This window comes from Myzus persicae, unplaced genomic scaffold (genome assembly GCF_001856785.1).
Source record: "Myzus persicae strain clone G006 unplaced genomic scaffold, MPER_G0061.0, whole genome shotgun sequence".
In the NCBI taxonomy this organism is placed as follows: Eukaryota; Metazoa; Arthropoda; class Insecta; order Hemiptera; family Aphididae; genus Myzus; species Myzus persicae.
Window position 1 is genome coordinate 123,077 of NW_019103881.1, and position 18,632 is coordinate 141,708.

An 18,632-nucleotide genomic window follows, 5' to 3' on the forward strand; every position below is an offset into this window, starting at 1 on the left:
GGCTAGAACTCAATTTTTTAAAGTAGGATTTATTTCATAAGGAGCCGCATATAGTTAGCAAGTTTTTTTTAAAATTCTTATTTATGTCGTATTCGTAAACCACGTCGTTTCCCAACTACAGATCTACATTTTATAGTGTTTTTTTAATTTAATTTTCATTTCTTATAAGTTAAAAGCAATGATTTCTTTTAAAATTTAAATCCGTCTTCTTAGATACATAAATGTACAATGATAGTTTTTTTTGACTTTTCGATGATACTATTATTTCTATTCGCCATAAATTTAATAATTTTGTATCCCAACGAAAATTTTTTTAATTATTTAAATATTTTATTGAGCTTATAATTTATTTTGTTTTTTTTGTTAATATTCACGTTATTTATGGACAATAACTATATACTTTATAAATAACCGATTTGTATAGTATTATATTTATACACAAAACTAATGTCGATCGAATTACATAATTTAATAGTAATTGTTAACTATAACGCCTACACAGTACACGCAGAGCAAATTTCATTTCAGTATATCCAATCTGCACTGATCAGTTATCGTGTCACACGCACATTTGACGTATTAACAGTTGTTTCTAATATTCAAAGCATTACGTTCGCTTTGATTGTTCGGATAATGTTCGGTCGACGAACAATTAAGTTATAATATTCTATTATTCTCGTCTGCCGTTTGGGAAAACTGTAAAATGTCGTGTCATGTCGTAGCATGCTGCAACGGATAGTTTTTTTTATAACAATAGGATTAATGTATCGAAACCAACATTTTATGCAAATCCCATTTCTTTATAACATTGCTCTATACGCATATATTAATATTTAATATAGGTAAATAAATAATACATCAATGCATAGAAAAAAACATTTTAAAAAGTAAAAATTTAAATGTATATTATTGTGGACAGCGAAGGTGGTTGGTATATGGCCCACTTTGCATTTTTTATCCTATATTTTGTATTACTTATTTATATAATTTATATACAAAAACTGTAAAAAAAACTTTATACTTAACATTGGCTGCGTCAGTGATTGTGGTAGGGAGTGCACCTATAATCGTTAAAATTAGATACAATAACGTTGACAATGTTTGATGAATACACTTTGATAGTAATACCGTCCTATTTAACGATTCTAAAAATGTAATTATTAATATGTTGTTTTGTATAAATACTAATTACAATTCAATACCTAGAAAATTAAGCAAATATCGAATCATTCATCGAGGTAGGTACTTTTTGGTTTTGTATAGCGATGAATGCAATTGAAGTTTTGGCTATAATATTATGCTTTCGTTTGATCTTGATATTGAATATTATAATATTATAATATGGTTAATAACAGGACCCTCAGGACAGATATCAAATAATATCTGGTTATTATATCGAATTTGAGTTTAGTTTATATTTCTTCTTATATTTTTTAAAAATGTATTTATTTACAACACCGATATTTAACATTATTGTAGAATTTTTATTTATGTCTAAGACCCAATGAGCTTGGCGCCTTTCTCTTCTAATTTTAATGACAGGGGCTGGCTGTGAAACCAAGCTTCATCCAGAACAGCCTCTGGATCGGTTTCCAAAGCCGGGTGCGCAGTGTTCGGCAGAGCCACGTTGTAGCCCGGGAACCAAGTAGGGGGCGTAGACCCCCTAAGCACAGCCGCCGATTGATGGGGATCTTTAGTTTCTAACAACATGTTGCGGGGCGCCTCTTGGTCATCGGTTGAGGACGACTGTTTGTCGGGAAAACTCCCTCCTAGCAATACCTGCAAATCGTCGACATTATCTATTGCTGCCGCTTCTGCCACGGCCACGTTGATTCTGGGAATAATAGTGTCCAGACGTGCGCCTTTTTCCATTTCCGGATCTTTCACGTTGATGAGGGTTGGAGGTGAAAGAGGTACGACCATATCCTGCACGTAAAACAATTATTATTGTAAATACTGGTATGCGTGATGCGTTGAACAGTGAATGGGTAATGTAAACCGCCTTACTTCAGTTGATATGGCTGCTGTAGGACCAAGTGCTACTAGAGGAGCGTCGGGGTTACCTTTGGAAAACAGGTGTTCGTAAACTTGGATCGGATCAGTCTTCATGCTTAGTCCGTTCTCGATTGATCTCATTATATACGCTAAATACTGCGGATCTACGCTGTTTTCCTTAAATATCAATAATTTAACCAGATGAGTAAATACTTAACACAGTCTACAGTGGAATAAACAATTATGATATAAGTTCCTTACGGTCTCCTCACGGTTTTCTTTAGACGTGGCGTCGTACATGTCGATTATTTTCTTTTTCGGTGTTCGTTCATCCAGTATCGTGATGCCGCCTAAAACTTCAGACAGTTCAATATCTTTGTTTTCTGCTTCGACCAACTTTTGTACAGTTTGTAAAGTAACTTTGCATTTTTCAGCGGGACATGGACACGGACAACAAGGTGGAGGACGCGCAGCTTTTTGTTCAGCAACCTTTTTGGCTGGGTTTCCGTAGCATCGACAATTATCAATTGTATTTTCCTGCGCAATAGGTAACATCATAAGTATGATATATTTCCTTTTAACCAATTTATACTCACGGTGTCCATTTTAATTATTTATTTATATTTCTTTGATAAAAATATGTATTAGAAAAAATGTACCTCTATATATTTATTTAAATTAGATTTCAGATTATCTATTATGAGTAAATAATTAAACTCGTGAAACTAATGAAAAATAAAATAATGTATAAATTATCTTGTTTATTATTTTTAAATAATAAATGTTGGTGACAAATAAATACATACTTTGAACTCCATTGCAACCAAATATAACTGTATAGCAAATAACTTTTGAACCAGTGTATGAATATAACAATTTGAAGAATAAATTAAATAAAACGTAAAAAATGTCCTTGAAACTAAAACCATTCATGTAATTTATTTAAAGGTAATATTTTCAGTACAGGTTTAACAATATAATGTTTGAAATAAGAATTGTTTTTATTAAATAAGTATTAAATGCTAACTATTCCTAGTATAATATTATTTAATAGTACATGTAATTGTACGTTTTTGAATATAATAAAATATTACCCACAGGTTTATTTTCTGTATTATCAAACTGTTAATAAGATTTTTGTAATATTTATGATTATGTTTTTTTCATATATATCACAAATCAATTGGTAGTTATAAAAAATATTCTTTTGAATTTTATACAATTTATACATCTTATCTGATTCAGCGACGGCATTTTTTTCAATGATTGATTTAATATTTTAATATAAGTAGTATTGTACTTAAAATTTACCTGTCCTCCTCGTGTTCTTAAAAGAATGTATCTATTTTATTGTTTTTATTTTTGGGTGCACTGGTCCAAACATTTAATACAAACCTGTGTTCACGTGTTTGTGCCGCGATAAACTTAAATCGTGTCGGTTCCGTTTTATCGAACCGACTTACTCAAGTCTTTCGTTCACGTGCCTACAACCTATACACACAAATAAATTTCCTAGCAGGATTTCAGTCTAAATAACCTTTTTCCATTGAGTTTAAGAGTTAAGACTCTAAAGCGTGTAATTCTCAGTTCGTCAGTCGACGTTTTTATGCTCTTAACATCACGCGATGTTAAAACGTCGTCATTTGTATTTACTTGCAGGTATTTGCGTTCTATTTGTCATCACTTGGTATTCATGGTTGTCATTATTGATGTTATCCTCAGGCACTAGTCTAGCAAATCATAAAGAACGGTAATACGTGAGTAGGTTTTAGTAAGTATATTTACCAAGGGCCGTCCCTAAGCTTAACGCAGGGCCTTCAACCCGGGCCTCGCACTTTTTGACATAGTATACATAATATTATGTAATATATACTCGTACAAGATAATTTTAAACTGTGTATTATTTGAAAATATTTTAATCTAATTATAATTATTCAACAATTACATAATTATAAGTTATAAGCTTATAATTATCATAAGTATTATTTTGATCATCGCATTGGAAATATTTTTTTATGAGAACGTCATAATTGCATGTGTTATTATCTCCGGTTTACTAATGCATATTAGTATACAACATTGCATATCTAGGTGGTTGGTATTATCTATTCAACTCTGTTATGTTTTAAGCCAGAGTGAATTGTCTATATACCATAAAATTGTTTGGAAAACATATTATTAGATGTAAGGGCCCTCGTAAGCTTTTTTCGATATTTTAATTTAAAAGTAGGTTATGAGTATTTTTAAAATAATATAGTAATAGTAATAAAATTAAAAAATCATTTGAAAAAAAACAAATTTTTATGAGAATCGAAACATAGTATGTGATATCAATCACTATGATCTAAAATTTACCAAAACACAATAATAGGTAATTGGACATTAAAAATAAATAAAATATTTTTTATTATTCAAAATCAATTTTACGTCAATATATATATATAATTTAATCGTTGATTAAGTAGAATTAAATAACCGAGTATAAACTAAATAAAGCCTACATAATCGTGTATGTATACATGTATATACGAGTATAGTTTTTAAATTAAAATTTAAAATATAATTAAATTTAAAAGTTTGCAAATGACTTGAGAGTCGTAGGCAGTGATCGCAGAAAATAATTAATCGTGATAGTTGTCGGAATAAACTTTTTTTATTTATATAATCGTAAATCTTTTTGTCGATTTGAAGGTACCTAAGATTTGGGTATGTCTAAAAATAATAAATGACTGCCGGTGCTCCATCGGTTATCCTGTCACAAAAACAGTTTTTTTATAACCTGGATTTTAATGAATCCAAAAAAAAAAATCATTGAATAAATAAAACAGAACGATCTGCAAAGAAATAGACAATTGTATTCACAGTTCATAATGCATCATGAATATAATGGTACAGTTTCTTATGTACACACAAATTTGTAATGTTTTGCAAACTCTAGTTATTAAAACTGTTTGATCATTATCCACCCTTTTTTTCTAAACAATACAATTCTTATACAACTATTATATACCATTTCAATGGTAATACGTACATACATATTTTACATAAGTATCTTTTTAAGCATTAAATTTGGGTATTCTTAATTTTTCTTAATTTTTAATTGCAGGTAATTGGTACAATTAAGCAAATATAAACTTATTAATTTTAATGATATTTCATGGTTTTAATATAGAATTAGAATTAAAGTTATAAAATTGAAAATAATAGTTAAACATTACATCTTATAAGCACCATAAGCTTACTTATACCAAAACATAAAATGTTTAAAAAACGTGTTATTAAATGGGTGGTTTCTGGTATAAAATTGATATTTTGTTTTTAAAAATTCACAACATTTTCAATTTTAAGCCCTAAACTTTGAAAATGCAATACATAATTCCTTATAGTATTTTTTACTCGAAATTAAAAAAAAAGATGAGCGTTAGCCATATCAATGTTTATGAGCGATTAAAGTTCAAATGGTGAAGATATTGGACACCATTCAAAAGTGTCATAACGATTTATTCTCTAAAAATGTTGGTTATTTTGTAATTATTCAAAAAAAATTAAGCGTAGAAACTAAAAAAATAAGTTATTACTTATCTATTATTTTTAATACATCAGAATGAGATTTTCAAAATATTTTGTTTTAATTTCGAGTTATTTATAAAGTTTTGAAATTTATTAATGTTGAATTTAAATTATGAGAATAACTAGAATAAGTGTTGATGATAATTTTTGTCTTGTTTAATAATCTTGAAAACTTAATACAAGATCCCACATAAGTTAATATAGAAATTTAAAACGAAATAGGATATTAATCGGAAAATAAATGTTAAGTTTATTTTGTTGTATTTCAAAAAATATTATTCGTGGGGAGTTAAAACTATTTGTTACTACGTATATTATTATTTACTATTTACTACACTCAGTGAAATTTTCAAAGTTCTTAGATTAATTTTAAGGTTTTTAAGCCACAAAACTTTTTGCACTGTTAATACGTGTTAAATCGGTATTGACTTATAAGTTAATAACAGATTAACAGCTAATCATATTATATTATTATAATAATAATTACTATGCATATAAGTATACAACACAAGTGTTTCGTTTTTTTGCAAAAATTAGTTAACCGACCGTAGTATTAATAGAAAAATAAATTACTTATAGGCAATAGTAATATCTTATTCATATTCTCACCCTTCACTCCCAACTTTATGGGTTTGGCCACCCTTGTGCTATAGCTCCATATGCCTCTGTCCCCTATCCCTAATTTCCTTACACTAGCTATTTTAATATCATTTTCTATTCTGTACATCTTTTCTTCGGTCTTTCTCTATCTTTCCTTTAAAATGTATTTTCTTAGCAACTTCCACTGCCTTTGAGTAACCTCTCCTCATAATATTAACAAACCACCCCAACCTATTTTTTCTCATTTTATTAGCAATATAAATGTATAATAATATATCCTTAGAGATATAGACTGATGCACAGCCCCACTCAGAATCGTTTTTCGTATGAAATAATTTATCATTGAATTCAAATTTAACACATCCATAACAGTGACTTATTCAATCAAGGGTACACTTGACACCTACTGTATAGCAGAATAACTACCTGAGTTCTCAACATTTTAATTTTATACCTAATGATATAATATAATATTCATATTTATGTAATTTATTATATCAAAGTGAATCAACAGTTTGTATTTAGTTAACAGTTTTATACTTCATACATTAATATTATTCATACAACATATTTTGGGTTTAAAATCTGATGGTTTAAAATGTTTGAAGAGTCTATGTTTTTTTTTTTTAATTAGGAATATCTTATTGATGATAAAAATTATATAAGCATAGATAATTCAAATTTTGTACAAGTCATTTATACATATTGATACTCCTTTCTGTAGCAAAGCTTAATCTTTTTATAAATATTTACAATAATGTATCCTGCAGTTGATACAATGATACAGTTATTGACATTTCTTATAAAAATAGGGGAGGGAGGATTGATTATAGACATACTTTTCTTGCTATATTATTTAATAGTTCTAAGTTCATATATAATATCATATAAGTATATAACATGTATTGCGTGAGTAGAGTTAAAATACCTGAATTTAATTATGATAACTACAAATAATTATTTTCGTTTATAACCATTTGTGATAAATACTCTTATTTAAATAGTATGTTACACATGACCATATTACGCAACTGACTTAAGTCCAAAGAAAATGCATTCTAGTATGTAGTATAAATTAAAAATTCCTACACCCTTAACATGTAATGAAAATCATTTTAAGCATCTAAACTTTATGTAATACCAACCTAAAGTTATTAAAAAAATGTTGTTATTATTATTAATATTCTTAATGTAAATTAAATCTTAAAATCATAATATGTATGTTAATGATATTTCATCATAACGTATATTTTTTCAAGCGAGTAGAATATGTACAAGAATAAATAAACAGAGAAATTTATTCATTAGACAAAGACCATTATTGTATGTTATTTGAATGGGCTTACATAACGATTAACGAGTGTGATGGTGATTAAAAATAAATATTCATTTGATTTTATATTTTTATGTATAAAGGGTACCATGGCTGTTATTTCTTTGATCTGTTGATACTATATATTATTTTCAGTGGTAACATTGATTCCACATAATACTATATAGGTACACGTTAGAGCATATAATGATGAGTAATGACAAATGTTCTTTTTCAGATGTTTTATTAAAGAACCACATATTTAATTTAATATAATATTATACATATTTTTTAATATACATTATGCACTATGTATTATATTAATACCATGAGTAATAAGAGTATATTTTTATTTTATGTATGTTTTAATGTGCAAAATAATACAATTTTAAATGTATTTATGACGAGATTTCAAAACAAAAAAATGAAAAAAATAAATATTTGCCGACTCTGCAGTATTTTATATGAGAATAGTATTCACAATAAAATTGTGTGCAAGTCATTGATGTGGCATCCCCATATGGGTAATTAAATTAATAAAATGCATTCTAACGGTTGGTAAATAGGCACAATGCGCCTAGTTAGAGTGGTGTTGAATTTTAAATGAATAATTATTATGGTGTTCGTATACGGGGGAGCCGAATACATACATATAATATAAATTCAACGAGCACCCCTAAAGTAATACGTATAAAAATTACTTGTACAAAGAAATGTCAATTGTTAAACAACCCCAAAGAATTCAACCTATTGAAACGACGATGTTTAATTAAAACTTTGAAACGTTTAAATGCATTCGAAACGATATGGTGACGTCAACGTGAAAAAAATACTGTGACTAAAAGAACTGTGAAGTTGTCATTAAAAGGCTTAGGTTTGTATAATAAAGAATTTCGAACGCGATTTATTGACCGTGAAGACTGCAGCTGCAAAAAGTTATTTGTAATCGGGTGCATTGTCAATTAAAAAATATACTAGCTGTATCGGATGCTCAACTACTAATTTTCCATGTATATTCAGTGTATCCTATCCTCTTTAAAATATAGATGCAATAGTAAATAAATTGAATGATAGATGTAATAAACATTATAGCAGAATGAGCTTACCATATGTATTTAAATTTTAAAATGCTTCATATTATAAAGGAAATAACAATATTTGTTACTACAATACCAAAACATGAATAGGTACTTAGAATTTAGATCAAACTCAGTTTATATTTTACGATAGATACTTGTATTATGTAAAATACTACTACATAACACATTTATACGTGTATGATTTTTATTATATTTTTCAATCAAATAAATTTTCTAAATATAAATAATATATTAAAGAACTAATTAAATTATATAGCTGCAAAATAACATAAAGGTAATGCGTTAGAGTTGTAGATTATACTGTATACATGCAAATAAAGTCATATTCCAATTACACATTTTTCTTTAAGTTTATTCTTGTTCAATAATAATATATAATATTCGTCTTGATAAAAATCTCGTGTTACAAAAATGATTGTTGGTCATAACGCATAACAATCATAATATAATGTAATATGAATTTATGACCAGTGGTCAATCGGTATAATACTACACTATTACAGTATAATACAGGTATTCCAAAAAAGTTTACAAGTGTAAAAGTGGTTGGAAAAAAAACTTAGGATCTACTTGACGTTGTTAGGCTAATTTATGGTTTGTCTATTTCGTTTATCAATTAAATAGTGCAATAACGATATTATTTCACAAAATATAACTATATAGGTAAATAATTATTAATGACCCAGTTGGTTAGTTTTTGTTAATATTTTGAATTAGTAGTTTGAACCATTTATTATTTAAAACTACAGCAAAGGTTTGTAATGTAATAAATATATATTTATCGAATTATTAATATTATGTCAATGCTAATAAGTAGTAATTAGTAATAGTAGACCTTAGTAATAGTAGAAATTAATATTATAATATTTTAAAAATGTATTGTAAGTATTTGTAACTATTAAAACAAATTCATAATGTCATTTTGAATAAAAGCAACATAAATAGAATTTATATAAAATAACTTATTTATTATAACTTTAGGTTATTGATGTATATATTGTTGAAAAATAAATGATATACTATATTCTATTATATCCAAATCCCATACTAGAAAAATAATTGATTTTTTCCCGACACTGAAGTTAAAAATTTTCTTGCTAACTCTGCGTAACTCGTCATCGATAATGACTAAAGTACAGAGTTTGTGATGCATTATTGTTTTTAATCATAATATAGTTCTGGAAATAATCATTATAAATATTATGTATAGGTACTATATGGGTAATACGCCGAGTACCTAATATGCTAATACACTTAAACTCTGTAAAACAAATATTATATATATATATATATATATTATTATATCTTGTCGTAGTACACTTGTAAGTGATGTGTTCGTAATGTTCGTATGTTTAAGTTACGTGAAAGATGCGTAAATACTACTCGAACGAGCCTCGTGCACGCTCGGACTGTTTATATACTTAAGGTATTTTTAGAAATTTACAACTTTAGAACTATAGGTACATAAAATTAAGTATGCGAATGTCAATATTATGCATAATTAATATGTTACGCAACAACTCCTCGATCAGTTTTTTTCTCCGTTTATTTATTTCAACCACCCTTTGGCGGTGGTGAGCGTGCGCGCATGGAGATGATTTGCAGAAATTTACATTCTCAAATTACCTCTTGATCGAACAACAATGTGCGGGGAATAACGCGGGGGGGGGCACTATACAATATGCAAATATCAAAATCAGCCTACAGCCTACAAGCCGGCGGCGGGGTGTGTGCGCGTGTGAGGCGAATAGACGTGAGTAGGTATGTATGCGATGCATAGAACGGGCAGGAATAAGCTAATGCAGGACCGCGGCGGCCGAATGAATTAGTAGATGGTATAGAGCCGGAAAGAGACGGAGAGACAGACACACCGCCGCCAATATAATCGACGTCACCGTGACTCATCGTGAAATCTCGTTATAAACACACCTGCGTCGTGTGCCTATATATCCAGCGGCCGATTCGCACACTTCGTTAACCATTAAATCGAACATACTTGTATATCGTATGTGGTACATATTATATACACACAATGTATCTTATGTTTAAGGCTTAAACATACATTCGGAAACATCGCGTAAAAGCCGCGTACGTTCATGCGCCGAGACCCAGCCGTAAACTTTTTCCACGATCAAGTGTATATCATTATAATAATAATTGTGTTATTGCAGTTGCACCCCATATTATGTAAGTCGAATATCTGCCCTGCGGGCATAATTTGTTGAATAAATTCGAATTAGTAAATAGATTATCGCACGACCACCAACAGCATAGTGATTTTGTAACAACGCCTTTTACGTCGAAATTATAATACAAACTTGCACACATTTTGAATTAACAATGGATTAAGGCATATTTAGGTCTAAACGTTTCCTCATCATTTATCCGAAATACTGAGAACAGTGAGACCACTGACTTCCATTTATATTTTCAAAATATTTTTGTAGACAATTATCTTATATTGGTTAATTACGAATCCGATCCGTATTTTACAGTTAATTAACTCTACAGAGTTAACGTGAATTTTAGGTCACCTAACAGTTGGGTCCTAACCTAACCTAACCAATGGATAATTTACACAACTTTTGAGTTTGCACATCACAATTCACATGGTAGTAGGCCTGTACAGAACATAGATTCGTATTATAATATACTAGTAAAATATGATTTAATTTTAATAATTATAGGAATGACCATTACATATAGATAAATATAAAATATATAACAAAGATGTTTTAGTACATCCAATGAATTCACTAAAAATATTAAATTTAACTCTGAAATTTGAATTTAAAAAAAAGTATTCTGTCAAAAATATTGCATCCGGGAAATGTACTTTGAACACGGGTACCTACTTGTCTGATATTATACGTGTACACTAGTACACTTATAATTATTATAATTGTCATTTTTTGTAATACTTACCAGTTACCGCGTCAATAACAATAACGTTAATTGACATACTGATGTATTGTACTACATTGTGGTTATGTCATTGTAATAGTGTGGTTCAAAATATTTGCAATATCATTCTCCAATCGAACGCTTCATTTTTTTCCCTTAACATTATAATTTATCAAACAAACAATTACGATCTATGTTATATCTTATTTTAATATAATATGGAAGTAATTTAATGACATATATGAAAACAATATCTTATTATTACCTAGTTAGAGTCCAACGGAAATGTGTCTAACGTGTATTTAATATTTATGTATATTATATGCTATTTAAACAGTGTTGGGTTTTGTAAATAACTTATTGTTTGGCAATGGACCGGTTTATTTTTATTTCAATAAATTATATCATACTGTCAATGACTTTTTAGTACCAATTCAAGACAATTTATTTGACAAATCATTTGGCAACGCAATTCTATAGGCCATTTTATTAAGTAAACATCATAAAGAAAATATTACCCAAGCAAACTGCATATAAATAATTCAATAAATAAATAGTGTTTGTAATAGTAATAATAATACATTGACTTTTTATGGCAAGGGCGCTGAAAGTGTTCACTATTATTTCGATTGCAAATTAAACGGTACTTTTAGGTAATAGGTTTTTATATTTGCTTACCTAGTAGTTATTGTAAAAATATTATTAAAAAAATACAAAAAAATGTAAATGTTCCAAGTTCCGCTAAAAATCATTTTAAAACGTTGTATTAGAACTCCAATATCTGACCTAGAATTCTATCAAACTCTTAGTTTTCTTTTAGATTTGGAGATTGAAAAGCTGCCATGTTCAGTTCTATTGTAAGTTACTTAACCATGAAATTCAATGAATATAATATAAACGGTACCTATGTAATATTTTTTGGAAAGTGGTGAATTTACGGGTTCACCAAGGAATTTCATATATATTGAAGATATTTTTGAACTAAATTATACAGAGTGCATAGGTCACAAGTACATTGTATGGTACCTAATACATAATATATTATTATGTTTCACATAAATCAAAAGTATTATTCTATAGTTTTATATGATAGATTTTATTTTAGTAGAAATACCAAGCTCTAATATTCTATCAGAATTATGGACTGAATTGACGTTGTACGTTGTTTTATACAAGAGCACATTAATAGCCAATAGATCTGAATTGTTGACAACTACACGGTGTATCTGTAATTTAATATAGCTGGTAGTTTGATGAGGTACTGAATTAGAAGTACATATATTATGAAAACTAATGGTATGCCTATTTTTATGGAAAATGCTATTAAGATGTGTATACACTATACAGCCACGTGGACGAATAACTACACTCGGACACACACACGAGTTTAAGAAAAGAGCCTTTAGGATATACTAATATTATGTATTACATGGAAAAATCACATACTTGTATAGAAGTAAACAAGGACTTGTTTGATAAAGATTGCGCATACTTTAGCTGGATCACTCTGTATAGAGTGAACGAGCTCCATAATATTATAATAATATAGAGAAGAGTTTCCATTGTATCGACAATTCCTTACGACTTAGATTTCTTTGAAAGTTTTGAACCGTATTTAATATTTACACAAGGATATACATAAATATGTTTTTGTACTAAAAGTTATAATTATTCATTGTATACCTATCTTATTTGTCTGAATACTGAATAGTATACATTTCCTACACCATTATATGATTAATACAATGAAGATGATTTTTATTTCACTAGTAAAAGTAGTTTCATAAACGAAAGACAATATTATTTATTAAAGATCAGTAATTTTTAATTTTTTTTTTTTATAATTGGGCATTATTAATTTTTTTATGATAAATGTATAACTGATGTAGTAAGTACAAAAATAATAGGTATAACGTATACTGGCTATACTGAATTATGATTTGTAATTTCAATGTATAAGAATCAAATTTGAACGAGTAGTTCTAAATACTTCAAGATGTATACAATTAACTACTAAATCGATATTTGTGGAATTTGTATTTCAATTCTCAAGAAATATTCTAGTTTAGGATTTAAAATCAAAAATGTATGCTGACATTCAAATAGTAATAACATAAACATATAGTAAAAAAATATTGTCAAGTAATGACTTTAAATTATGCATAAAATATATTTCCAAAAACGTTATTACTTTTCGTGAAAACGAGTGTTTACCTTTAAAATAATCCCCTTGTATATCCAAATAAAATATTTAAAATATAATATTTTTTTAAATAAAATGTGTGTGCCGAATGTCAACGAATATAAATTGATTTTTATGGCTTAAAATATTTAGTTAGATTATAATATTTTATAACTAGTACATAATATTAAACACTGCACCTGGCTTAGTTGTCATTACTATAGAACCATGTTTTTTAGTGTTCAATAGACAATAATCATAGAACAGTACAAATAGGAAATGTTATTTAAGTGTAAGTCTAATATTGAAAAATACTGTTTCCATCCAATTAAATACTCCACACGCCATTGTTAAAATGTGCACTACAGGGAATTCGCTTGATGAGAATAAATGTTGATAAAACCTTTTATATATATAATATTATATACATATTATATTTAATTAGAATCATGTTTCTATTTTCTATTAGTTTTGTGAATTAAATAATATAATTATTTTTCCTTACAATTCCCTATATTATTTTATGTTTTATTTTAATTTATACTATATAATTGATTCTTAATATCGTGAATTTATTAATTGTATGAAACTTAATTTATGCAAACCTTTATTTTCTAATTTACAATTAGTACACAATACATCCGATCCGATAAAAATAAATACATTTTTGATAAAATAACAAATGGAAATAATTTCCATTTATTACAATCATGGTTGTCCACTGTTGTAATTTGTTGCATTATCGACCTGCAATAATGCTCAAGAAAATAAATGTTTTTAATCAGTTTCAATAGAGTTATCACCACAAACAGTTATCTCTCATATGTCCCTCTACATCCCCTTGTGGAAATGGTTACAGTACTAACATAGTACCAATTACCATTAATATAGTTATAACCAAACTTAAATATAAGTTAATGAAATAACCATAATAAAGCACTATTTAAAAAAAAACCAGTTAGATTTTATTGTTTTATTCATTAAATATGTTCCGAAAATTTACAATATAATATCGTTCAGGTGAAATTTTTCGATTTTTGAAATTAAAAATAAACTTAAAATCAACTTTGCGTAAGGCCAGAGGGCATCGTATATGTATATTCGTATTATATACTATTAAATTAGATTACTGCATATAATATATATAACATAAATTGTTTTGTATATTTTGTTACCATACTTTTCATATTGAACTTTTAAATTAAACTACAATGAGACGAAACACACAAAAACGTCTAAGAAATGTTGTAAGACTTCAAAATACGTTGTTGTGCATCAATTTTCGTGTTCGTGGCTAATGGGGTCACACTTAATGCACATTACCGGAATGTGTTGTGTAAATTGCGGTGAGAATGACTCCCTGCGATGAGAGCATAAATGACTATAGTAGTTTGGATCAATGTGTGTTAGAAATGTAACGGCTATACGTTGAGGATTGTTAATTGTTATTTATTTGGACCTTTTGCAAACAAAAGACAGACTACTGATCCATCAAGCTCTAGAGTGCTTTAGTATGTTTAAATACAAATCATTCAAATATTCATATGTTCTGTCCAACTTTCATGGGCGCACCCATCTTGAACTCCCGTATTCCTATATTTTATGAACACAATATTAATTACTTATTATGTTTGAAGTACTAGTTTTTTTTCATTCAATCCTTTTGTCAGATTTTTTTACTTCTGTATATTAATATTTTGTTTCAAATACACTGAAATTAAAAAAAAAATTTATGTATTTACACTGAAAGGAGTAGGTGCATTGAAATATTTTAAATATTTAATTTATAATTTATAATTTAAACCAATAAACTCAAATAATAAAATAGAAATAAAATTTCTTGAAATATTTTTAAAAAAAGCTATTAAACATAGTATCAAATTATGGCAAAGTTAAAAATATGTATAAATAAATTAATGACCTCACAATGTAAATTGGTGATTTTCACAAACTGTTACATTTTATTTTTAATTAAAATATTCATTAAATATTAGAAATATTATCAATTCTATAATATATCTAGTATTATAATATAATGCGGATTTATTTTTAAAAATTGCTGTATAAAATTAAAATGTGAGTTAATAAATCATATGTCAAAAATATTATGTTTAAAATGAGACTAAATTTAACTGGTGAATTGATCAGAATGTGTGTTGACCTGAAGAGCCTAATAATTGACCTACAAAAAATCATCCATCATCTGGATTTAATAATTTATGCATAATACGATAATCTTGGCCATAGAAGTCGCCAATGGACAACGCTAACATACAAGTATTGAGGGTTGGAAATAAGAAAAAACGATAAATCAAAAAATGGGTAAACAGAAAAAATTATATACACTTTAATAAATCGTAATTTATTAAAATTAGGTGGCTACCTAATATTGTTAGACCAAACAATATACTAGATATGTATGCACCTTTCCAGCATTAATTAATAAAATATGGAACACTGCTGTACTGTTTGTCTCACAACAAACCCCATACAAATATTAATCGTTTATCGCATGTGCCTCATTAAATTGCTCATGTATTGTTGACATGTTGTTGTAAACGTACCGGAAACGACTAACAAGAACACTGAACAACGGCAACAAGACAAAAGCAATAATAATCTGGCATAAGTGCCGTGTGCGACACGCCACTTAAAAATCCGGGGACACTACTATTTTCAGTTGAACCTTATGAGTTATGACGTAGGTGACTCAAATGCAGTTAATTTTGTAGTGTTTTAAAAAGAACATCAGAAGGATTTAATGTAAAATGAAATACAACCCGAATTATTTCTTACGACTCTCATACGCCTTTTTGTGTATCAGCTATTTGAAAAATCATCACCTTCATTTTGTAGTTACCTAAGACCCATACATTTTTTCATTATTTCTTGTGTACAATGTACATGTTATGTTTCTAAATTCTAAGCTAAACTCTATAAATATATATTAAAAAATATTGCTTGCTATGTTATCTGTTTACAATTTAATCATATAATATTGTAATGCAGTGTTTCTTAACCTATGAGTCCCTTTCATTAACTAATAACAATAGGGAAGTAAAAAATTAATTTAAATTTAAAAATAATCATAATATTTCACAACATTTAGATAAATTAGATTTACAAATCCGTATTTTTTTTCATTATCATTATCTTGGTGAAATTATGCATTCATTTCAAAACAAACACACAATAAAATCGTAATTAATAATATTCTATCTTATTTTTATATATTATTATATATTTTACAGCATACTAAATAATAATAAGTAAATAATATTTTGATTGATTAGTAGGCACCATTTATAATACAAATTAACGGGAACTAACTGCCAAGTCATTTTAAATAGGCAGTGATACATTTGTAAAAATGCAAACAATTTAACTACTTACTCATATTTAAAATTTATCATTATTTCTATCCATCTGGTGATTTTCTTAAAATTTAAAATATCCAGTGAATAACTAAATCAAAATAACTAGTTTCTACTGTCTATGTATGAAAATTAAGAATAATGTATAGTTTATTAACTACTGTAATATTGTACAATTATTATATTGTACCTATATTTATTGTATATTTTTTGCTTTACGATTTATCTTAAGTAACTTAGAACATTAACTTTATTTTTAACATCAAATGACGTTTGAGAAAAATTACCTATTTAAAAAACAAAATGTTTTCTACAATTCCTGTGACATTATTATTACATATTTTAGAACCATCATCATGCTACGTATCGTACGAATCGTTCTTCCCTCTTAATGTTTTGGTCAAGACCAAATATCTAAAAAAATGTTTAAGCACAATTAAACATTATACAGTACAATTGGGGTCGTTTGTGTAGATATGGCTTACCGCCAGCCTCAAAGGTGTGCTCATGGAGTTCCTATAAAACTGAAAATTTTAAATGAGCTTCGATGTTGCCTTGGTGACCTTTTCCTTATTCAGTACTTTCACATTCAGGTAGATACCTAGGTATTTGACCCTTCCCCAACCATCACATATTTATGAATTCCGCAGTTTATTATTAAGGAACATGGTTACAGCAAACGGGATATCATTCAACGTTACATGATTCGTAGGTACGTAATGACGAGACGAATAAATAAACGGTTTTCCAATAAATTACAATATTTGTTTAAAAAAAATTATAAACGTAAATATAACCATACAAAAAATTCCCAGTAAATAGACATACTTATGGAATTTTAAAGATTCGTTTCAACGAGATTTTGTTGCACCACGTAACACTTTAGCACTTGCGGAAACTGTTTGATCGAAAATCGATAGAACGGCACCGGAAGGCGTGGTGAAAAACGACAACAACCTCAATTTCTTAAGCTATGCATCGATGTGGCTGTATGTAGTCGTTCAGTAGCTGTCAATGAGTGCAATAAACAAAAAAATATGCATAACGGCATACTATGCTATACGTGATTCGGTACCAAATATCAATTTCAGACGATGCTGCACTGTATAGTTCCTTATTTCTACACTAGCGGTGGATTTTCATACTTCGTGTTGTAGAAATATTATATTTTATTTTAATTCCGTACGGCCGCACTCGACCATATGGTTTGAATTCAGGAATCCTGTAAATCACATCCTGCAGCACCAATCAAGCTGAGTTAACCTATTTTACTAACTTAAAATTTAATATCTAATGGGAATTAAACTATTGTTGAATAATATTTGGGAAGATAGTTTTTGACAAAGAAGATAATCCACACCTTATTGGCGCCGACTTATGACTATGCTGGTTACTATTACGTCTAATTAGACTACGTTTCAACGATAAGTATGAAATAATTTTTTAACTTTGCAACCCTCGCAACCCCCAGTTATAACTGTAGTTATAGCATTTAACATAAGGTATATTTTATATTCTTGATTATTCTCATTAAAAATGTTGTACAATCGCTAAGTTAACAGGTAAACCAAATACTGAAACCCGTATTTAGATTT

At 28.1% G+C, this 18,632-nt stretch overlaps 1 protein-coding gene across 1 annotated transcript; it reads right to left on the reverse strand.

The window, feature by feature from the left end:
* Positions 1 to 1,494: 1,494 nt before the first annotated feature.
* Positions 1,495 to 2,571, reverse strand: LOC111035839. Its single transcript, XM_022317630.1, has 3 exons — positions 2,257 to 2,571; positions 2,008 to 2,172; positions 1,495 to 1,926 (listed from the first exon to the last, which is right to left on the reverse strand). The coding sequence occupies exons 1-3, from the start codon at positions 2,551 to 2,553 to the stop codon at positions 1,495 to 1,497; spliced, it is 894 nt and encodes a 297-aa protein (XP_022173322.1). The 5' UTR covers positions 2,554 to 2,571.
* Positions 2,572 to 18,632: the final 16,061 nt, after the last annotated feature.